Source organism: Anolis sagrei, chromosome 1 (assembly GCF_037176765.1).
Source record: "Anolis sagrei isolate rAnoSag1 chromosome 1, rAnoSag1.mat, whole genome shotgun sequence".
NCBI classification, from domain to species: domain Eukaryota; kingdom Metazoa; phylum Chordata; class Lepidosauria; order Squamata; family Dactyloidae; genus Anolis; species Anolis sagrei.
This window is the reverse complement of record NC_090021.1, coordinates 281499505-281524790: the sequence shown is the minus strand read 5'-3', so window position 1 is coordinate 281524790 and position 25286 is coordinate 281499505. Positions and strand designations below refer to the sequence as shown.

The 25286-nt window shown below is 36.2% G+C and overlaps 1 protein-coding gene across 29 annotated transcripts in view; it reads right to left on the bottom strand.

Moving 5' to 3' along the window:
• The window catches only part of GPHN (gephyrin), a 303782-nt gene that overhangs the window by 78805 nt on the left and 199691 nt on the right, over positions 1–25286 (bottom strand). For 16 of the 29 annotated variants that reach the window (XM_067462787.1, XM_060762638.2, XM_060762663.2 and 13 more), the window contains 3 exons: positions 16043–16315; positions 13210–13317; positions 8375–8509 (listed from right to left, as the gene is read on the bottom strand). In XM_067462787.1, coding sequence (XP_067318888.1) covers positions 8375–8509; positions 13210–13317; positions 16043–16315 — 516 coding nt within the window. The remainder of the gene's footprint in view (positions 1–8374; positions 8510–13209; positions 13318–16042; positions 16316–25286) is intronic. The other 13 variants (XM_060762719.2, XM_060762712.2, XM_060762772.2 and 10 more) reach the window with 2 other exon arrangements.

The window sequence follows — 25286 nt, the reverse complement described above, 5'->3', positions numbered from 1 at the left end:
CAAAGGAGCTGAAAAAAAATAAACATATTGTTGCTTACCTGTAAGACTAAATCCTTGGCCTTGATTTGCTATATTGTGTGATATGCATCCGGTCTGCACCAGAAAGCCAGTAATTTTCTTCTTGAGCTTGCATAGGCTTGAATTAGTATAACCCAAATAAGATCCCCTCTTGTCTCCTCTGGTCTTTTGAAACTTCTACTAGGATGACTGGTTTTGGTAAGGGGAAAGATTGGAACATGAAAGCTATTGAGGGGACTACACAAGAAAAACTACACTGACGGGAATGCAAACACTGGCTTGTTGGGAAACAGTGGATACATCTAATTTACACTAGCAGTCTGGAGATGAATGAAAATAGCACAATTCCAGATGTCAGCAGAGTAATTGACCCTGGAACAAGGAATGCAGGTCTGCTATTCTAAACTCCTTTGGCATCTAAAGCAAACACACAATATGTGCCATGCTCTTAAGACTGTATTTTCTTGTAGATCATATTTCCTAAAATTATTTCTCATTGATTGCACACTTATAGAATGTGAGGGAAATTTGACTACTTGAATGCCAAAATCTACAATACAATCTAAAATGCAGCATCTAATGCCTTTGCTAGAAAAGTTATATTTAGTCTGCAAAAAAGTAAAATACTGATAAACAATGTAAAACATGTTCATAATATGATATGCAGAAAAGAAAGAGAATGCTTGTGCAGGTGAAGAACAATTTTGTTCATGCAGAAGACACTGCAGGGTTTCACAAACTTTAGTGTTATTCATTGAGTTGGGCTTGTTGGAGACAATCCCAAGTGGAATACATTCTGTTATTCTGCACTATGACAATATTTTACTACCTTCTTTGTACCACAACACCGCAAGGCACAAGACTGTTGACTGGTTGCCTCAGAAGTGTGAGGATGTGCTTGCTCCTTGTTCCCATGTACAATAAAACCACTGAACAGTACAAAAGGTCAAGGAGTGCCAAATGTTTACTTTAGCAAAATGGGAATTTGTTTTCTTTATCTGGTATCCATTTAGATAGATAGGCATTTAGATAGATAGGTACTGGCATATGCATTTAAACACACGTATTACTAAATCAATGCTTTCAGGCACAGCAAGGATGACATCATTTGTTTTGCCATGGTGCACTGGAACATTTTCATGGCTACAGTACACCAAAATAAAGTATGTCAGTTCATTTCCCATGATAGTGGGATGGATTCCTTTTTTATTAGCAAACACTTGTAGAACCTGTTCAGTGAACATCACCATCACCATTACCAAAAAGGGATTGAAAATTGGGGAAAAAATTCAAGATGCACAATAACATGCTGAGAATTCAGATCTCAAATTTATTCCATGACTCTCACAATAACTTCTATCTCATTTAACAAAGATATGCAACATAAGACCTAATCTATAAGCAGTATGGGTGAAAAATGATTGAAAGGTTAAGCAATAGCACTGTAAAGCAAGGAAACTAAGGAGGGAGAGCTGTTGCAGTAGAACTGGTTGATTATGCTTTCACCTCCTAAAATTAATCAGAAGGCAAGTTATTCTCTTCAAGGGCAGCTTATCGTAAAGCACATTGAAGTTATCAATCCTAGATATTATAAAAACTTTAATAAGCAGGTTAAGCCCTAAGCCTCAATGAAAGGGTTAGGTCTTCTAAGACAAATACATCTAATAAGATTCTGAGTCTCTATATGTTATGAGTGAATTGTGCGTATGCTGAATTGCCCCTCCAGGAATATTTGTGTAGCATTATATGCAAAGTTTGAAAATACTATTCTTAATTTATAGTTTTATACCTAAAAGCTGAAAATAGATTTTGAACCAATTCTAATAGTTCAGATGCTAGCTGTTTTAAATTTGTTTTAAATTATATTTATTCAAGAAACCTTAGACACTAAGAAACAAGCCTACAAAACTAGTGATTAGGAGAAAAATATAATTAGATTAAAACAACAATGTAACAAGATAAAGAAAAGCAGTATTGTTAGTCTTGTCCAGTTTGAATTACAGAGGGAAAATTGAATTACAGAGGGGAAAACAATGTTCCTTCCAACAGTATAAAACTGATATAAATTCTGCTGGCTCAGTGGCAGTATAGAATGAAGAGTAAACAGACATGGAAGTATTTTAAGCTTTTGTGTATTTGATATGCTGTTAATATCGTGATATCTACTATTTCACTCTGAGCATGCCTACTCTTTTCTGATTTTGAAAGCTAAGTAGGATTGAGCCTGGTTTATACTTGGATATGGATGTGAGGCCATCGGGCAATACCAACAATCTTCAGAAAAGGCTAGGAAAGAATTCTGCCTATCCTTATTTACAATTGATCAAAGTGAGCTAAATTATATTTAAATAATATTTAAATTTCTGGCCTCAAAAGCTTTGCTTTGTGCACCTTAAAAAACAACTGTTTTTCCAATGAAATTGCTTTGACTAGGTTCTGTTACTCACGTGCGGTATTTTGAAGTGGATTATGGAAAATATCTTCTCTACAGGCTTTAAAGAAGCAATACAGGCAGAATTCAGTTAACAAATCTCTGACAAAGAAGCTTCTTTGGACAAAGTATTTTATGGACACATAATACCTTTCCAGTTGGAGATTTTTAGCAGCATGAACCTTGTGAGTATGATGAAGATGGAGACTTTCCATGCTGAGTTGCTGGGATATGTCTGTAATAAGTAGTGCAATAAATCTCAAACTGGAAAACTGTTTTAGATGGCCCTACAGTAGGCACATGTGCCGGCCTACAATAGGTAAGGTCAACAACTGCTGACTTCAAAATCCTTCACTGAACATAAGCAAAAAAGAGAAAAGAGATAAGCAGATCAGTAGTTCACTAACATCCCAGCATGTTTTAAAAAAAAGGATAGATCTATATTGCTGGCTACCAGAACGGAAATAATAATGGAAGTGGAGACTGGCGAAAGAAAAAAAAAATCCCTGGGGGATTTCGGAAGAAACCTTTATATGGTCTCTAGTAGAGTCAGGATGTGTGGGGTTTTTTTTTTTTTTGTAATTTATGCAAGGCTTAACTGTTCCATTTCACACATGAATACTATTAATTTTGAATAAAAAAGTATGCGTAAACATGTAGGACTGCTCTCTTTTTTGTTTTGGGTTTTTTAAATGATGTACATATGTAAACCTATACGTTCCACGTGATTTTTGTCTCTGGGATCAAATTTTCTGTTAAAAAAGACCCCCCCACTCAAAAAAAATCAGCCTTGTTAAATGATGCATCACTGTATTCTGGTACATGCTCCTGTTCAAGAATTGTGATTAAACCATTTTTCTTTTGGCACAGACTTTTAAAATGGCACCCCAACAGTACTTAATTTTTTTAATTTGTTCTGCAAACTTAATAACACCTCATTCTTCTAAAACTTCAATTCTATGAATCTCTACATAGGACAAATCCCAACATCATGGTGTGGGACACATCTTCACAGTAAACACCGAAATAAATGAGCCTGCAAAATAGTGAGCATTTGTTTAGCAAAAGCTCACCTGCTTTTTGTAATGAAAAGTTTATCTTTCTAAAAATAATTACACTTATGTAATAATTGTACCCCTTCCTGTGAAGTTACCAAATTAACACCAGGCAGACTAAAACATAAGTATTTTTTTAATATAAGGCATTATACGTACAGCTACGTTTGCATGGTATAACATAGAGTGACTTGTACATGATATGGACACAGTTCATAAAGTCACAAACATATCTGGATAGTTTTTAATAATCATATAACCATAAACTGTAGAAATTATTATTGTCATAAAGATTTCACACACACTTTAATCATATACAATGCAGATAGGCTTAAAGAAATCAAGAAGGAACTTGGACTATGTTGTTGAAAAATATTAATTTTAATTAACACACATGAAAGGTTTCACTCACAAGAGCAGCAAAAACAAATTTAATTAATAGCAAGTAAATAAGATACATGCTAAGTAGAACTTTTTCAGTCTTAATGTCTAGTGCATTCTTTTTCATTAAGATGGCAAAGCACTGCAGTTAGCTTTTTTTGCCTTTATTATAGCCACAACGTGCAAGCTTATTACATATCTAGAAAGCTACTGGCAGTGTTGCTCAGAAGGACTAATACAAAAGACCCACTTGGGGGGTGGGGGAGGACACGTGATAAAGAATAATGGGCAAGAAAAGTGTCTGTTCAGTAGACTGCCATTTCTACATACAACTTACATCACTGGAATTTCTCCCACAGAGTTCTTCTCTACAAACCACTTCTTTCTGTGCTTGTACACAATGGTACAGCTGCTTGTCTGGTCATCTCTTTGTGCTCAGCAAATAATGATCCTGCATGACTAACAAGTACTTTTTAAAATGCCTGAAATTTTTGACCTAGTTACTGATTTTTTTTAATCAAACTCCATTCCTTATTTGATACCCTAAATTAGGATAGGAACAAAATGTGAAATTTAATCTCCTGCAAATTAAATTCCACATCATGTTTGCCGAAATGAGAATTCGATACAGCATTTGGATTAGATAAGTAAGCTATAGTGCAAATATTTAACAGTAAAGAAAAAAAGCTTATTTGAAATGAGCATTATTCTTTCTTTTTTCCTAGTTTCACTGAAGTATAGTTATATTGACTTAAAAGTTGTATAAACAGAATGGGAAATCAGAAGCTTTATTAGAAATGCTTAAGCCTTTCAGATATTTATCAAAACTATTTCCTAGAAAACATTTCTTGTTGATAGCTACCATTGTAATATACAATTTTATTTCAGATTTCATTTCATTATATTTACATGGATTTTAAGGATGTCTTTTAAGGGTAGTTTCACCTAGTTTAACCTAACATCAGTATCGACTTTGGTATTTTGTTTTGATCCACATAGCTTGTCCGAATCAACTGCAAAGTATGGAAAAGATAAGAGAAAGAGAAACCAATGTAAACTGGAGCTGGTAACAGACAGAAGCAGAATCAATGAACAGTTAATTCTACAATACTGTTCATTAGAAAATCAGCTGCCACCATTGTGAAAATATTGCTCTCTGCTGTTGGCTACACACACACATCCTAGTTCATACTGAAAATTTTCCATGTGATCTTCCATCTATGGGCAATAAGCAGGGATTGCTGCCACTGAGTGACCCTTAAAATTACTAATGATGTAATTCCTATTGTAGAAATATAAAATTAAACTCAATAATTTAGCAGAGTGAAATTAACAAGTCAATACCCTTAAAAGCAGGCTTTAAAAAAATAATGAAGATTAATTTTATCTTTTTACATCACAGAATTATAAATGGCTATAAATTACTGAAAATTGAGTTCTATAATATACAATATGAAAAAATAAAGTAAAAGATGTGATTTTGAAGAAAGAGTAGTATAACAAAATAATAGTTACATATATTTGTGCCATACATCAAGAAGCAGTTCTTTTTCTCAGTTTTTATACATTAAACAGCTGTACATATTGAAATAAAAAGCATTACATTTTACTAACATATTTTCTATTAAAAAGAGCATGAAAGTCCAAAGGAAAAAAAATCAAACCTTGCTGATGTAATAATTTTGTATGCATTCAGTCAGCATACTATTTAAATCTCAATGAACAAAATTGCATTTAGAAGAACATGAGACCTATCTATTCAAAGTTCAGAATGAGTTAGAAAGAGAAATATTTTAACACCCCAGAAGTACTTCATAGAATTCATAAGTTCATGATTCTTTTGGGTTACTTCCTTGTACCCCAAATTTTAAGCACCGAATTATAGTGCTGATCCACCTAGTGATAATTAAGTACTTGTCAGAGAATAAGCAAACCCACCAATACAGATAGCCAGGCATTCAGAGTTTAACAGAAATACGTCTAAACCACTAAGGCTTTCAAAAGAATTAAAAACTAATCCTAGGCTTGTCAGAAGAAACCACCTTTAACCAATAAAGGTTTAGAGAATATCTTAAAGTATATAATTAATCACTACTGAGATTTCTGGATCTTTCACTGAAGCCCTTTTATTAACTGCCAATGAAGCAGGGAGACTACAAAAGACACAATGCCAATTCACTACGATAAACTATATTATAAAAGAATTCACAGCTCTATTGCAGTAATTTACAAACGTTCAAGACAAATATAGTTTTGTGGATATTCAAATCACTACCAGAAAAAGGAGCAGGGTGATTTATTCAGACCAATTCTAATTTTACATTTTTGCAATAAGGAATCTGAAAACACAGATATTCTTGCACTAAATACTAAATATAGTTTCTATACCCATACTCCCACTTCCAAGTTACAGAAGGCAACATTTAATAGCCACTCACTCATTGTTGACTAATCCTCCTAGCACTGCATTCTGGGTTTTGCATTTACATATGCATTGAGGTTTCAAACTAGCTCAGGATGTTTGGTGAGGTCATAAGACAGCTGGCTGTGTATTGTACAGATATGGGAACTTTCACAAGTGGCTGGTACATGAAAATAGCACATATAGTTTAAGTTAACTTGAATACTGGAGTGAAGGGAAAATGAAACCCTTAAAATTTGAGAGGCCTCAGTCCACAACTATATTATAAACTTTACATGTAGACCATCCAAGACTGTGCCCAGGATCTAAGGTCAACTGAACAATGGAAGGAAGTGAGAAACTAAAGAGCTCTGTCTGTTGCCAGGTTGTCAAGATCAGTGGTATGATTCAGCCTAGGATAGCTCTGTATGTGGACTAAATAGCATATATGCATTAGGAAAAATATATGCTTGATTAAACAAATTGCAAAGCATTCATAGGTTTTAAAAATCCTTGAAGGTAACCATTTTAACCTATTTTGAAACACTCTTAGTTGATAATATAGTGAGAAATAATATTCATACAAGATGATTAGCAATACATTTCTATGATCTCATTCAACCACCCAATATTTTATCTTGTTTGCATGAATTAATCCCCAAAATAAAACGATGGATATTCTTTCTCTTCAGAATAAATATACTTTATATAAACTTCAGTTTCATGTAATTTCAAGTACTTTCCTAATGGAATCCTCTTTGCCATTAATCACCTGCTAATACACAGTTTCAACATTTCTCTTTGATTTTTTTTTCTTTTAACAAAAGTGATTGACAAAAAAATAGAAACACTAATATTATGCTTAAACTTAGCTTCTATAAACAATTTCTACACAGAGAAATTAAGGCACAGACCCCAAGAACTGAGCCTACATCTAGTTCTTACTAATCTTACACATTCACATTTGATAAATCTCTAGGCTTTCTTTCAAATGATATTATATTTAAGTATGCAAATGCTTTTTCAGGAAATACACAATGACAAAAACAGATTTTAAATATTTAAGTAAAGGCTCATCAAGAGAAAATATAAAATACAATTTAGCAATAATGCTGGTCTGTTTTAGTCAAGGCATAGAATACATAAAAAGTAGAACAACATTTAAGCAAAGATAGTCAATGGCTAAACTACACAATGGCTTTTGAGATGAAATTAATGAAATATGCTAAAAATTAATAGCTAGACACTTGTAATCATTTCAAGAAACACAATGCTCAAGTGAGCACTGATTTTTCTACCTTTGTTTTCCATTAAACATGGTAATACTAAACATGTTAGAACAAAAGCTTTGTGATAACAAAAGCACCAGTTAAACACAGATTGAGAATTCATATTCTGAAAAATCATGATACTTTCCTAACTTTCCTTATTTGCTATAAAAATACAGTCTGGATGATTTTTATACCAAACACACTGGGTTACCTGCATAAATAATATTAGCTGTTAAATAGTATCAAAAATCCTGACTAATAAGTCTCAAAGGCTGGCATTAAAACTTTCTTTCTATATAATTTAGAATTTCCAAAGAGAAGGCAGCAAGTATCCAAAATAAGATAAAACTATTTGATCTGAAAGTGTTTAAAAATGTTAATATATGACTAAGACAGAAACATGTCATAGTTCAGAGCCACTGATGTTTGCATATCAGTATTAGTCCAGTTCTATTATTCTGGGGCAGGATTATTGGAACTTTCCCAGGTTAATGAAGCATCACAAGGGATTCAGATTCTCATGATCAATATGTAAATAAAGTTGCAGTTCACATATAAGAAATTTTAGATACATAGTCTGGCAGTAATTCAACAAAAGAACAGCACTAGTTCAACAGACGAGCAGACCTTTCCTGCTCTTTCCTTTATCACACAGTTGCTTAGGTAGCAATAAATATACAAGCCAACTATATTAATTTTCACTCATTTCTCACTCTCAACTGTATAACCTTGTACGTGACTTCAGTATCCAAAAGCATTTATCAGGCAGATACATTAGACATCCCACCTCTGAGTGATGAACACGCATTGGACTTACTTTTGGTGTTGGGCAGGAAGCAGTGGAGAGGCGAGAAGTGGCCTGGGCACGAGGAGATTCTGAAGGGGTAGTGCTAAGTGAAGCTGTGTCTCGTGGAAGCACCTGAACACCACGAGATATGATGGAATCTGGAATCTAAATATGAAAATATAGTTACTTCATCTATAAACCACAATGATTGATAAATCAACTAAATATCTATATAAGCAGACCTAAAGCACATTAAAATGTAATTCCCCCTTCATTCTTCTATCTGTCCTTAAGCCCTGTTGCTGATTGGCAACTGCCTAGCTTAGTCTCAAAAGGAAAGAAAAAGCGAATAAAGGCTCAAAATATGATCTCAAGGAAAAATCAGAATAGAAAAAAAAAATCCTTCAGATTGGTTCTAAGGCTTTTTAACCTGTGTAAATTAAATCCAGCATTCAGGAAACCACTAGCAGCAAAGTAATATCTAAGGCCGAAGGAATAGAATAGAACTTTTTATACCATCATTCTTTCAGATCTGTCATTAATATCCTCTAGGCAATGAGAAAAGCCAGGAGTTTTCAGTTATATGGTTTGGATTCTCCCCTTCAACCATAGGATTGAAGAACTCCTGGATTTTCTCTCTTCCTGGTGGTTCTTTTCTCTGATCACCATGGAAGAGCATCAGCTCAAACTACCAAGCAGCACTAATAACATCTAATGCTGATTTGCATTACTATCTCACCTCAGAAACTTAGTGTAACACTACAGCATGGAAAAAATATTAATATGAATCTAATGTTAATTCCTTTCAAATGGTATAATGAGAACATTATAAGATTTTTTGTCATTTCCTGTAAATATAAAGCACCAGGAAAATCTCAAGAGTCCAAAATTCAATCAGCATTTATTTACTTATTGAAGGGGTGGAATTATAGCAAAATTCACCAGGCTGGGATTTGGAACAGAGATTCAATAAACATATCTATTCTGGAGAGGTGAAAACAACATTAGAGGCCCCTGAATTCAAATCTTAGTTGACAAATATTTCTTATCCAAATCCTGCTTCAAAGAGCTACGCCTGGAATCACTGCTGAGGGGAAGGTGCAAAAGGCCAGTTCCTGTGGGGGATACACTTTCCCCAAGGAATCTCTGTCTGGGCTAGTGCTCATTTGCCCACTTGCACTCCAGTTTTCCTAGAGGAAGATTTTTGATAGCCTTCCATGTGAACCTTCTCACATTTTTTCCTAAAGAAGTATTATTCCAAGAAAATTGCAATCAGAAGACGCCTCCTCCCCTCCCAACACCATAGAAGGTACTTCGACTTGCCAAAAATGTTTATGTAAATACAAGAGAACCAACTTTGACAAATGGACTATTTTCCCAATTGTGAGGATGCCTCAAAATTATGTGTAGAAATGAACACAGATTGTTTCAAAATTAATATTAGATAAGTGAAACACAATTTATATAGTTTTATGAATAAAGCATTTACAATAGTAGTAGTACCAGTAATAGTAGCAGTAGTAAAGTATTTGCCTATAACATCTGGATGCTGTAGCATCGCATAATGGGAGTCCTGCACAATTTATTTTACAAATTTCACATTAAACAGTCCAGACTTAACCTGATGTAGAGAAACATAATTAAAAGTACTGTAACACAGAACAAGTAAAACTACACTATGTGGTTTTTAAAAATTTCACATATACACAGTATTGCTTGGATCAGGCATCCTCAAACTGCGGCCCTCCTGCTGTTTTGGCCTTCAACTCCCAGAATTCTTGACAACTGAAGAAGCTCACTAGGGCTTCCGGGAGTTGGAGGCCCAAACAGCTGGAGGGCCGCAGTTTGAGGATGCCTGGCTTGGATCCTCAATAACTTTACTTGCATAAGATCCAGATGTTTAGGTTAGAAAATTTAGCTGGATATATATATACATACACACACACATATATACACACACACATATATTTCTTAATGCACATAATCCCTTTGACACTTTCCCTATATATTTGATTTTTCCATTGTTGCCACCACTATTTTTTATTTATTTCATTAGTGATATATAATTATGCAATTGTTATTAATAATCTTTCAAACCCAAAGTTTTACTTCTACCATCAAATAAAGAGTAAGGTTAACTAGTGAAACTTCAGTGGTAAAATTCAGAAAGTGAGCAGTGCACCTCAGTAGAGTTATGCACTGATAACTGGAAAAAATGGGCACAATGATACAAACAGGGAAACAGACTGAAAGGAAAGCACTCTTTAAGCCTTAGGGGCATGAAAAGAAATAAGACATCAGATTAATACAAATGAATGGAGAATAAGGCATACTTCAGATTTTTTGCTCAATAATAGCAAATTACATACTTCACTATAAAAGCCTTCAAAACGGTCTATTAGATCATGAAAGGAACTGGTGTCTACAGTATTTTTCTTAGGGAGCTTCACTCCCTCCCACATCTATTCTATACGCTTATTTGGTACAGTGCCCTGGGTGAAGAAAAAGCCTAGCATCTCCCTTTATTTTTCCTCACTACCCTTCCCCCTCTTTTCCACTAATGGGTACATTCTCCACTGAGCTTTGAGGTCATAAGGTCCCTGCTCAGTAGATATATAAAAGATGGCAAGAACAAACAGAGCAGAACAACAACAAAAATATGATTATATAGCATGAAACAATATTGTGGCAGAAAATATACATAAATAAAGGGAGAAAGACTGCTTAGAGAGCTGGGAGATTATTTATTATAGTCAAGCTTCATGACTTCCAAAGGGAAAAATGTTTGGAATTCATAGGGAAAGCAAATCCTATTGCATGAAAACTAAAAAAAGAAAAGAAAGTGAACGTTACTTGTATTTCACATTCAGATTCTACTATACAAAAGACCTATGTAAGCACACAGGAATTCATTTATTTAAATGCAGGGAATCTGCTGATTCGTATACCAGAAATATCCATAGAATGACATACACAAAGCATTATTCTTTTAATTCTTAGGACAGGAAACATCCACATAAATAAATACTGAAGTATTGAGTCACGTGTTTGCCAATAATCTCTAAATTTTAACAAAATTTAAGATTCCAATGCACCTGGGTACCTTTGATTTTCTTGCTGCTTGAAATGTGTTTTGTATTTCTCCATGTGCTTCATCACAACAGGAAGAATTTTACTGATGAGATTGACTAAACATACACAAATGGATTCACTCTCTAAATCAGTAACTGGGCATTGGATTTGGTTTCAGAGAGTTTACCTTGAGTTTACCTCTCAGGTTATTCTAACCTGGAGTGCAGCCACATTAAACGGCTTTCCCCAGGTTAAAACCAAATCAGTCCATGTGTGTTTTGTGGCCTCTTACAATGGATAACTAGATTTTTATCCCTGGGTTATAAATGTCACTTTATAATTGGTTCTATCATAAAAACATGGAAAAGATATATTAAACTGCAAAAACTTTGTTTTTGTAGGACATCCTGCAGCACATATTGCTATAGTTTTTTCAATGAATACCTCATAAAGTCTCAACCAATTCAACATAGTTTGAGGTAGCCACAAAAACAAAGTTTCTGGAGTAAGGATGGAAAAAGGAAGGATGGGAAGGAAAATACAAGCTAAGGAAGACGAGAAAAGGTATATGAGGAAGAGAAAAATAAAAGAGCACATTCTGTGTTCCTCAAGTTGTTTGTAATATTCCACAACTTGATTGAGGGCAAACAAAGCAGTTAATTCCATTGCTTTAAGAATATGGAAATCATAATGAAGTGTAGGTATAGAAAAACTAGAGCTGTACTACACTGAAAATAATGTATCTCTACTCCACAGGAAAAAACAGGCAGAAGAAACCTCCACTTGATTAAGTTTGTTGGCTGAATGAGCATGCAGGTAAAAGAAGAATAGGAACATCACACTTGTGTTACCATGGGAATTTTCCAGCTAACTTTATCCTACTGCATACCATGCCAAGGGAAAATTGGTGCATAGCTGGGAAATGAGAGAGAAGGAGACACTTTTGCTATACCTTGCATCTGAATTCCCCTCCCCATTTCTCTGGGGCTAGTTCTGGGAATGAAAGCCTTCCCTTCCTCCCCCTTTTCTCCTTTATTCATTCATATCCCTCCCAGAAGCCAATGAGGTGAAAAGAAATCTGCTTTCTTTCCTCAGACATCTTGGAATATATGAAGTATAAAGGGAATGGTCAAACTGAAGGAAGCCCCCTACTTTCCGGCTGTTTCTTCCATCACATTATATCTCACCATATATGATTGGGAGTAGATAGTGGATACAAGGGGATGCTTCCTAATACCATTAGATGCCGATTTTCCAGGTTAAAAGGATTATATTATTCGGATTCCAACAGTAATGTGATGAAATTATTATTTGCTGCAGCATGGGGATTTTTACACTTGACTAAGTGAAAATGTTCATAAACTTTAACACCTTAATGCACTGTTTATTTGGGAAGAGGGTGCTGCCATACATACAAAAGAAAGTAGTGAGGTAAAGCAAGCAAAAAACAGCTCACAGCAGAACTAGAAAAAGATTAGTAAGCGGTAAGGAAATATTAGTGATGGATAATCAGTAACAGCATCTACCAGAAATATCTGCCTGTAACACAAGGCTTCAAACAAGTAGCAACAAAAAACCTTTAAATTACTATTTCAAGCCTATAAGAAATAATCTTATATGCTACACAATTGAAAAAAGTGTATAAAGTAGTAATTTGGGACTTCTTTGCTCAGAAAACAGGTAAGTACAGTGGGAATAAAACAAACAGCTATATTTTCTTGTTATACACAGAGAGAAGGCAGCCAGCATGTTGGCAGATATTCATGCAAAATCTTCTGGTAGGTGTGTCTTACCGGTTCTCCTGCACTGCCTGCTGAGTGATGGGAATAACAGATGAGACCAGGAATGGGATGTTCACCTTTTGCCATGAAAGCAGCAGAACCGATGTAGGATGGATGCTTCTAACGTACAATACATAACAACTATGAATATGATGACTGGACAACATGAAACTAAACAAGCAAAATGACACAGAGGAAACCTGGGTGAGAAAAGGTGGAATACCTAAATGTCCAGTGTTCAAATGAGCACAGCCAGTTTAAACCTCAGGTATTTTCTGCTTTTAATGTTTTTCATGTATATTTTGAAACATTCCAGGAGACAAATGGCTAACATTATATTAGTCCTAGCTAGGTATTGTAGTGTCCTATGCACAGAATCTCCACCTGTCTCCACAGAAGGGTTAATTCTGCACTCACCGGCAAAGTACAGGAATAGATAAAGAGACCATATACGGAGACAGGCCACCACACTAGACAGTCCAGTAATATCTACTTCTCATCATTTGACAGACAGGACTATTTCCTAGCCCTAGTTGGAGATCCTCATGATACCCTCGGGGAATGCCTAACCTAACCCTACATGGCTTCTGAAATCTGCAATCTTATGCTTAACTGCATATAGGGGTCCATCCTTACAGTACCTTTATCCCAAAAGCTCCCAGTTCAAACTAGAGGGTGGCCAAATGACGTTCCCTGAAAACACAGGAGGAAGAGCTATAAAGGAGGAAAACCTCAGAACCCCATCTTCATGTGTGTGTGTGTGTGTGTGTGTGTGTGTGTGTGTGTGAGAGAGAGAGAGACTGCATTTCAAAAATGTGTGTTTTCCTTCCCTTCCACCTGTCTGGACTCCCTCCCTGGCTCCTCCCCCCTCCTCAACTTACTGGAGTTTCATTAGAAATAGGCCTGAAGCCTTTGTCTCTCTTCCTCCTCCCTGGAAGATCCAACAAGGGGCAGAAATCCTCCCTCCCCTACCCAAAGCCCTCTTTTGGCTCTTCCAAGGGAGAGAGGAGAAACGGAGAAAGGCTTCAGGCCTGTCCAAGTCTTCTCCCAGTAAGTGCAGGGGGAAGGGGGAAGGCTGCCGGTGCCCATGATGCCCACCCCTGCTTGTCTCAGATCAGCAGGGGTGAGTATCTGGACACCCCCCTACAAAATCCCGGGGTTTAGGCCAGCTGTGTGGCCTCCATCCCAAGAGATCTTTTGCCTGTCTAGAACTACCCCAAATCTCATTGAACTCACATCTCTATTATTTACTTCTGAGTAGATATTCATAGAATGACACTATGTAACAAAATTTGGAAAAAAAAACTGTTCTTGGTTTAAAAGTGTTATTTCCTGTTTAACTGTGCAGTACTTATTTTGAAAGAAGTTGTAATATTCCCAAAACTTTGTTTTTGGGGGTGCTACAAACTCTGTTGAATTGGTTGCAACTCTATGAGATATTCATTGAAAAACTACAGCAAAATGTGCTGTAGGATATTCCTCAAAAACAAAGTTTCTGTAGTTTAATAAACTTTTCCCATGTATTTATGATAGAATTAGGAAATGACATTGATAACCCAGGAACAAATATCATGTTACATAGTGTCATACTTCTAAACTCTGGCTGAGAATATAGGATTCAATTCTAGGTTATTGAGGCTCAAACAAAGTTTGACTCAGACTATGTATGAATGCCAACATTTACAAACATTATTTTCTCATAGAGATAGCAAAGGAATGCAATTTCCAACAGAATGACACCCAGACATGTTCTGGGCTCATTTGAAACAAGTATGTAAAAGCACAATCTTTGCTGCAGCAGATATAATAAGGGAAACTTCAACTTTTTTTTTTAACCAAATAAAAGATTAGAGCAGTATAGTGGCTCTGGAAATATTTCTACATCATCTGCATTAGAAAATACAATTTTACTTTTGTTTCTAGAAGCCCTAGCTAGTATGGCAAACGGTGACAGATCGTGGAACAACAGTCCAAGAGATCTGAGTGTTCAAAAGTTTTTAAAGTTAGCACTGAAAGCAGGGGTCCTCAAACTAAGGCCCGGGGGCTGGATACGGCCCTCCAAGGTTATTTACCCGGTCCTCGTTCAGGGTCAACCTAAGTCCGAAATGACTTGAAAGTAAACAACAAAAACAACAATCCTATCTCATCAGCCAAAAGCAGGCCCACATTTACCATTGAAATACTAATAGGTTTATATTTGTTAAAATTGTTCTTCATTTTAATTATTGTATTGTTTTAAAGTGTTTTTTTTTTGCACTACAAATAAGATATGTGCAGTGTGCATAGGAATTCATTCATGTTTTTTTTCAAATTATAATCTGGCCCTCCAACAGTTTGAGGGACTGTGACCTGGCCTTCTGTTTAAAAAGTTTGAGGACCCCTGACTTAAAGGATCTGTTATACTGCAAAATGGTGGGTGCTTAGAAATAAAAGTGTTGGCTTGAATTTTGATGAGAGAGACTTCCTATCTCTTTTCTCTTTAGTATAGCCCTTGGAACCAACTGAAAAGTAATTCTTGATGACTGAATAGGCCTCTGGTATTGTGTCTGATGCAGCATGGATGCTGCCGGTGCAGAGCGGAACTGACAGAAATGAGAGACTGCCTTTATTTGAGGAGAACTGCCTCTCTCTTGTCCTAGTATTTATTGTAATGTTTGATATAAAGTGGAAGAAATGAAAGAAAATACACATGATACAGAAAACTGAATTGTGATTAAATACCCCGCTCTTTTACCACTGTATTTACAGAATGATAAATCATGTGTTTCTGAAAGGTAACAAGCTGTTCAAAGAAAGTACCTGAGATAGAAACTCATGTGCCTCTTTACACAGGACCTCAACTCACCTTAGCTGCAATGGCTGCAGCAGTTATATGCGAGGAGGAACTATCCTCTGTTGAAGCAACTCCACTATCTTTTTTCTCTTCCTCCTCTTCCTCACACTGTACACCTTTGTCTTCTGTTTGCTTGTGTGGGCTGATGGTTGGAGGAGGAGAAAGAGGTGGTGGCGGTGAAGGTAGATCTTCAAGTTCATCATGCACCTCTTTTACTTTTACAATGGCATCCCGCAAAAGGTCAATGGCATGAGGTAGGGCTGGCAGTATAAACTGAAAACATTCCTGCGCATAATGAGAAAAATGACAATGAAAACTTACCTAAAAGAGACCAAAGCTACTGAGCAGTTTAAATATTAAAGTGAACTACAAATCTGATGATGCATGTTGGTTTTATGTGTGCAGCATGCACTTTTTGAATTCACCGAGGTTATTTAAATGTTTCTATTACCTTTACAATATCTGTACACGAGTTTTAGCTGCTAGGCTTTCTTTTCTTATGATTTTCTTCTAGGGCCCTTCCACAAGTCCTATATCCCAGAATATCAAGGCAGAAAATCCCACATTATCTGAGTGTGGACTCAAATAACCCAGTTCAAAGCAGATAATGTGGGATTTTCTGCCTTCATATTCTGGGATATAGGGCTGTATGGAAGGGCCCCTAATCACTTTAAACATCTTGAAACCTGAAAGGTTGCAGAAATTGTTACATAGAGTAGTTGTATAAAAGGTGTAATGCATTAAAAGGTATACCAGGATATTATGTTTCCCTACTTATATTTTCCTATCTATGTTTGTCTGTACAATACTTGCATGATTCTTAGGATTCTTAGAAAAGAAAGAAATATATATTTGGAATAATAATCCAATAGACTTCCACTGCCGCTTTGTTCTAGGGAAGTTCTCAACTATAAGTACTCCAGCTCCACCTACTATTCGCCTCCTCCAATCTCACTATCTGTTAAGAAGAGAGGAACGAAAGAGCACCATAATTGTCTGATTTAGATAAAACTCCTTCTAGTCCAGAATCCTGATAGACATATACTGACAGATACAACTTTCTTGATTTTTTTTATAATCCTCCTTTCAAGCACTTTGGGTTAATGGCGATTTCCAAATCTTACAGCAGTGAATTGTATTTCCTGTGTGAGGCAGTTATTTCACCTGCCTTCAATCAATTGTGCATTAATTCAAACCATGTTTCTCTGTGTTTAAAGGATAGGGAGGTGGGAATGGACTATAATTCTGTAGAAAAACTCGAGTTTGAATACTTTCAACTGCTTTATGTCTAGAATTCAACTAAAAAGCATCAATTGTATTATTTGTCCTCGGATGAGGAATGCCACTTCCGGGCAGCAAAGAGGAAAGACGATGTTTCTAGTCACCTTGCTGTCTTTCAAAACAGGACCAAATTTTATTTATGAGACTAAAGAGACTAATAAGAATGCAGGGCAATTAGGGAGACTAGTGGATTAAGAAACAGCTGCACACCTGGAGAAGGGTCTGTTGCTATCTTCCCTCCTTTTTCATTCAATTTTATATTTTGTTCATTTTCATATTTTGATAGCATTTTCTGTTTGTTTTAGTGTGTTTGGATCTTTAGCTTGTTCTCCTTGCCACATACAATCCTTTTTGAAAAGAGATGCCTTTTACTGTGCAAAAAGGTTTCTGAAATACAACATGAAAGAAACACTACTTTCAGATTCATTTTGTTCTTCCAATATTTTTTGGGTGGGCCAGGTTTTCCATTGCTTGCAAAGCTTTAATCACTCTAAGGAGATCCTTTCACTCTTTAGTCTGAACTTTATTTGTTCCACTTATACAGAACTGGTTCCACTAGCTATACAGGAGGGCTGTGTGATCGATGAAAAAATTGTTTCAAAACTAATTACAAAATTAGGGGGCGCTGGCGTTTCATTTCTAACGTGTTTCTAAAAGTATAGTTGGTGAAAATTTCATTACTATAATGAGAGTAATGAAATTTAATTACTTGTTTGTTATAGTAAAAGCGCAAGTGGGGAAATTTCAGGGGCTCCTTTCTCCCTGATTTTTACAGCTATTTGGGGTGAAACTTGCTACAATGGCAGAACACATACCACTATCAGCCCATCAAGTTTCAGAATGTTTCACTTATCCATGGATTTTTGGGGAATTTTCAAAGTTTTCAAAAACATCCCTGAGCGGTGTGGCCAGAGGAGGAGGAGGGCGGAGGGAGGGCGCGGGGAGGAGGAGCGACAGGCCACATTGCCATAGAGACTGGCCAGGGGTGGTGGCTCACTGGGCTGTCCCCATCGCCGCCCGCCTGGTGTTGGCTCTGCCTCGCCATGAGCCTCCCACAGAAGACCGCCCTCAAGCCTGGAATGAAGAAAGTTTTGGGGAAAGGACATTGGAAGAAGGATAGTCTTATATGGTGGGTATATGCCAAACTGTATATTTTAACTGACTGGATTGATGACTTGGCTTAGGTAATTGTGATGATGATGTTTTTATTGTACTATTTTAATATGTAATGACGTTGCAATTTGTTGTACTTCTATATTATTGTATTTGCATATATGCTGTAAACCGACCTGAGTCCCTCGTTGAGGTGAGAAGGCCGGTATAGAAAACTTCTAAATAAATAAATAATAAATAAACCTGAAAAGTTGGGGGTCGTCATATACGCCCAGTCATCTTATACGCCAGAAAGTACAATAGTTTTCTTTTCTTCCTTAAATAATCTTTACACTTTGATTTTTCTTGGACACCTAACATTATACTCTCCCCTGAGCCTTCAGAGATCTATCCTGAGGAACAGAGGGCTGTTAAATCTTTCTGCATCAACATAAGCTAGTTGCCTAAGAATGTAAGTTTTTCATTTAATGGTTGCATTTTTTTCTGTAATTCATTTATTTTCCTCTGACTTACTGCACACTAAATCTTTATGTTAAAGACTTGATTATCTGTATATCAACCATGACTTAAATAGAATTTTCAAATTTATTTTTTTCAAATTTGTCAGAGGACAAGCTCAGAATACAAAATGACATTAACAGATTGGACAATTGGGTGAAAACTAACCAAAGGAATTCTGTAGGAATAAATGTGAGTTATGTCAGAAATATTAAATATTAACTAAGTATTTTTGATTACAAAAGTGTGAATCAAACATTGAAAGAGTTAAGCTGAAGCCTGTTAGAATTAGCAGGCAAGGGCTGGTGTCACCCTGAGGAGAGTGTATAGGCTGAAGCTTGTAAGAGTTAGTTTTGCCTCAGTGAGGGAACTTATCGGTCTGTGTGAGGAGGCGTCTGTATGAGAGTAAAGCCTCGTGTGTGGAGCTCCAGTATATAAAGACTGCTGTGTGTATAAAGCTATGTATTTGTTTATTCGTGTTGCGGAAACCTTGTTAGTGTAAATAGTCAACTATATTATTTTACAACAAAGAAAAGCCTCCTTCGGAAGATATAACATTGGTATGTGCCTTTTTGTTCTTTTATCGCTTTGGGCTACTTGTGCTGGGTCATGCTGCTGCTGCTGAGTTGTTCTGCTGTACATTTATGGGGAGGGTCTTTGGTTATTAAGCCCACTCACCTATCAAAGGTTATAGGCCCAGTATAGACCAGTATAATACAGTTTAGCCCAGTACAGACCATAATGAAGCTGAAGAAATATGGCAATGGCATTTCAAACAAGTGGACTGACTTTTCAAAGAATGAATGCCAGCAATTATGCCACATGGTCATATAAAATGAAAAAAAAAACCTGTTAAGACAAAATTTGTGTCTCCAGGTAGTGGAGAATCCCCCAGACAAAGAAGAAGATGATGCTGACAAATTGATGACAGATCTGTGTGCAAAGGCTTCTATCATATTGGCATTAGAGGACTGCCAACTGCCATATATAAGGCACGCCCAAACAGCTGCTGAGTGTTGGCAAAGCCTAAAGGAAATTTACCTGAGCCAGTCAGCAGGCATGAAAGTTTTGCTGACTAGGATGTTATACAATTTAAAACTTCAGAAGCAGGAAAGGATTACAAACCACCTGCAGCAGATAAGGTCTCTGTTCATGAACTTGGAAGAAAGGGGTATGTGTTATACTGAAGAAAACAAAGCATATATTTTAATTTCTTCGTTATCCACGGATTGGGACAATTTCTGTTATGATATGCAAAATGTGGCTGATAAGGCTAGAACCCTTGATTATGGGTTTTAGAGGCTTTACGAGTAGGAAATGAGACTAGATTTTGAGTCATCCTGCAAAGAAGACCATCAAGTAGCTACTACAGGAAAGGCTAAAGAAGCTGTGAGAAGCCAGGATTACACAAGGGTGTTCAATGTAAGAAAATGCTTTGGGTGTGGAGCTGTAAATCATCTCATTAAAGATTGCCCCAGTAATAAAAAGAAGAACAGAGGAAGAGGAGACCACTGAGGGTACCAGAGGCAACAAGCAAGAAATAATGACCACACTGCCTTTACTGTATTTACGAAAGAAGATTCCAATAGTGAAAAGAAACGGCTTCTTGGTTCAGCTTGTTCTGAACATATGGTAAATTCTATGGAATTGCTGTTTGATCAAAGGAAGACCAGAACTAGTAATATTGTTCTGGAAAATGGAGCTCATGAAAAATGCAATTGTATTGGTAAAGTGTAGATTCCCTGTTTAAGAAAAAAATGTAGACAATGTATCATGTGCACCAGAACTAAAATTTTGTTAATTAAGCGCTGCCAGGTTAACTGAAGATGAATACAAAATTGAGTTAAATGCACAAGGGTGTAAAGTATTTTTGAATGGTGAAGTATGTGCAGAGAGTGTAGTTCATGAAAACTTGTATGTTATGTTGGATAAAGGGTAGAAAGGAAATGTGTTAAATGTTACCAATACTGAAAATATTCCAATGCATAACAATTGTGTACATTATTTGCATAGGATCATGCTGCTGAGTTGCTCTGCTACACATTTATGGGGAGGGTCTTTGGTTATTAAGCCCACTAGCCCAACAAGTTATTACATCTAGCCATGAAAAATGAATGAATGAATAAATAGATAAATATAGGGTGGGCGATACATTATTTTGAAAAGATCTAGGCATCTTAGCAGACTCAAACTAAACATGAGTCAAAAATGTGATGAGGTTGCCAAATAAGCCAATGCAATTCTAAACTACATCAACAGAAGTATATTGTCTAGCTGAAGGGAAGTAGAAATACTACTCTATTCTGCATTGATCAGATCTTACCTGGAATATTGTATCAAGTTCTGGTCACTAAAGTTCTAAAAAGTATTAACAAGGTGGAAGGTGATGGTTAGAGCTTTCCAACAGTGGAATACAATGCCACAGAGCAGAGTGGAGTCTTCTTCTCTGGAGATTTTAAAATAGAGACTGGATGACCATCTGTTGGGAGTGTTTTGATTATGTGTTCCTGCATGGCAGGTAGTTGGACTGGATGGCCCTTGTAGTCTCTTCCAGCTCTATGATCATATTATTATATGATCTTTACAGTAGGACAACTAAGATGTCTAAAGGTTTTGAAGTCCAACCCTAAAAGGAAAGCTGGGTAGAAAGAAAAGACTGAAAGGAGATATAATAGCTATCTTTTAAATGGGAAGGGACAACATGCAGCAAACCATGTCAGAAACTATGACATAAACCACTGGATTCAAGTTTTTAAAACAATCCCACATAATCATTGGGAAGAGCTGTTCAATGGTGGAAGACCACCTTTACTGTTGTGTCTCGTTTATGAGGCGCAATTGAACTCAGAAGAAGAGCTTCAACTGGACCATTAATAAATACATTTCTTTCGATTGCAGAATATATAGCTTTTGACCAAATGGCCAAATGACCTCTTTGTATTTAAGGAAGGTACCCAATCACTTATTTGTTTCCTTAAACATGTCAGCACCAGGATCTCTACTCCCTGATAAATATGTTTACATAGCACTGAAACTGCTCTGTCTCCCTTCACCTTACTATAATGAGAAAGTGAATCAGGGGTGACATCGTTTGTGCAAAGGTCCTGGAGACAAAACTAACTCTTTGTCTTTCCTCCCTCAGAACATGAGTTTTGCACAGCATCACATCTTTATATGATTCTTCTGGTTGATAGACTGCTTCATGTATGCTTTCATTTTCTATTGTGCCTCATAATTTTCTATTGTGCCTAACAAGATATCAGCTATAATCTCTAAAGTTGGCAAGACATGTCTCTTTAAATTCTAACTTTGATTTCAGGAGAAAGGCTTTGTAAAATTCATGCACTGAATTTAAGAGTAAATCCTTTTACACAGTTATATAGTTTCTCCTTCTCTGCCATGAACCTTTTAAATGTGATGTGGGTCACCATACACAACAGTTGCCTTCAGAGAGAAGACAGGATGACTTGCAAACACAAATTAAAGCAAGATGAAGAAAAACTGCTAGAACTCTAGAGAGTTCTCCACAGTCCTGTGTTGACATTGTTCAAAACAAAAACGAGAAGAAAGTATTTGCTTGTATCTCTCAGGCATGAACATAACTTGGGAACTCTTCTCTTAGGCTAGGGTAAGAAAAGATACTCTGTTTTACAGTACATTGTTCAACAATGGAGCCAGTTTCCAAAGTGTGCCTGCACAGAACACCCCCCCCCCCAACCCCAAAAAACAAACTTGGGATGGCTGTGTGACTACACAGAGAGCCACTTAAAAATAAATTACAAATCAGTGTAACTCTGGATTTGTAGTCACACCATTAAAGTCTAGTGTTGGAACTTCCCAAGAGGAAAGCTGGTACTTCTCGAAAGTTTGACAGCTGTTTCCCTTCCTTCATTAACTCATTGAGAAATATGTTTATGACAGCTGGTTTCTACTGCAGTGTTATCTTAGAAATATATTCCATAGCAACACCTTTGGCAAATTCAGCCTCTAAAGCTTGAGCTCTTCTAGACTGAATATTAATTCCCAAGAGACTGCATGCCTGGACGAAACGATAATACAATTTTATGACTAAATGAATCCATCAAGTAACAGGAAGTGTAGACACTGATTTATACTTCCTTCCAAAAATTTTGTCAACTCTGAGCTCTTGAGCCTCAGAGGTCTTTTGAAATCCTAAGAGTGTAGTTTATTGTTGAACATATTGTTCAATGGGTAACACAAAGAAACTGAAAAACTACTTTAAAGTTATTAGCTAACCAGAATAAAGGATGAAACCTAGGAAACAATCATGTCTCAAAACTTAAATTTCACTAGTTTTTCAAGTTGAAGAGATTTTCTGAGGTTCTACTGAGTGCCTGTGCGGAAGAAAGCTCCACCAAAGCTTTGATGAAAGACTAGAAGAAATGGTAGAAACAGCCAGCCTGTTGGTGGCATGGCCAGTTCAAGCCTCTGCCTGGTAGCTCCCTGGTGCACCCTGTAGGACAATCAGTGGGAGTCATAGTTGGGGTGGAAGCGGAACTATGTTGCATTTTCAGGAACTACTTGTATGAGGGGATACCATATCATTCCTTACACAAAGCTGTTGAAAGTACAACCAGTGGTGCAACTGAATTGTATCAGCAAAATGTCTGATAGGATCCTATCCAAAAACAGAATGAGCAAAATAGCGGAGAGGAGCTCTACTTCAGGAACTCTGAAAGGAGCCGTGCAATAGTGTGGATATGAATAGTTCACACTTTACTGCAAAAACAGACCCAATCATAAGGCTGGCACCATCTAAAAATAAGGGCTTCCCAATTATGAGTAAATGTGCAGAATATTATGTAAACACATCTACATCACAAGCATATAACATACAAAATCAAATTGATATTAATGAAAAGCAATTCAGTCCACTGAACATTCTTTTACTTTTTTCTTTCTGATTCACAGCTCTAGTTATACTTTGTGCTACTCCAAGAAACAAAAATGAATAAAAACATTCTACTGTTTCAAAAGAAGAGATGACAGATATGTTTTAACAATTGTGATGTAAAACAGATTTTCTTTTGTTCCAGAAATAGTTCTTTTATTTATTTATTTATTTATTTATTTATTTATTTATTTATTTAGCTACTTGAAGTATGTTCTCTCTTTCTACCAGGGTTAGGGTGCAATGTTTCCATAATAAATGCAATACATTTTCCAAAAATACAGCAAAATACATGTAATAAAACAAAATGAAAATTGACTCTAGCAATTGGAACTATTATAAAATCTACATTAATAAGGAATAAAATACAATCTTATAATAATTCATACACAAACATATAGCCTTTCAGCCTTTTAGTATCTAAAAAATTATCTTATACTATCCAAATTACTTAAGCTATAAGTGCACAATACCACAACCTCTTAGATAAGTATCAACAACTGATTACACTGGAAACAGATACAGGCAGTCCGCAAGTTATGAACAAGATACGTTCTGTAGCTTTGTTTTTAAGCTGAATTTGTCTGTAAGACAGAAGAGGTACATTTTTTAATGTGTAACTCCACCCCCCCCCACCCCCCAGCTTTGGAAAGCATAGATAAGGGTTAACACATCTGTGGTGTTTGTTTTGCAGTTTGTGCCCCTGCTCAGATTTCACCTCACTTTCTGTCCCTGTGAGAATTGGATTTTGAAATTTTTGGCTTGTTGTGGAAACAAGGGTTGGTGATAAAGCTTCACTGGAGGCAGCTTTTTCCCATGCTAACTCTTTCAGCAAATAATTTCCCTTCCTAGGTGTAGATTTTGCTCACTTCCTGTTGCCTTACTCCCATTCTTAACTATGAGTCATTTGTAAGTCGGATGCTTGTAACTTGAGGACTGTTTGTACTGGGATATTGTATCACAAATATATATATTTATAGACCGATACCTAGATAGGTGTTTCTGACTTGAGATTTACTCGTACTTTAAATAAACATATAAAATTCCCCATTTTCTGCATCATTATGTTTGCCTGACTCTGGATATACATATATTTGTTACAGTTATACCTGACATAAAACAAGTATGCACACACCACATCCATCTATAAATGCCTGTATGGGAAATATTCATGCAAATCCATCAGTGATGCAAAATGTTTTATCTATGTTAATTTGGTGTTCATGCTGACATATCAAATGCAATACAATTTGACTATATTGTGATAATTAAGACTATATTGATTCTAAAACTTGTTTGTTTACTTATTTGATTCAATAACTAAATTATAGGAACATAAAGCTGTGCTACTCACATTAAAAAAAGAAAATCCTCTTTATATAGTCTTTAGGTGCATGCCAGTCTTGAGAACAGATGTTTTTTTACACTAATTATCTTTGCTAAAAGCCAATT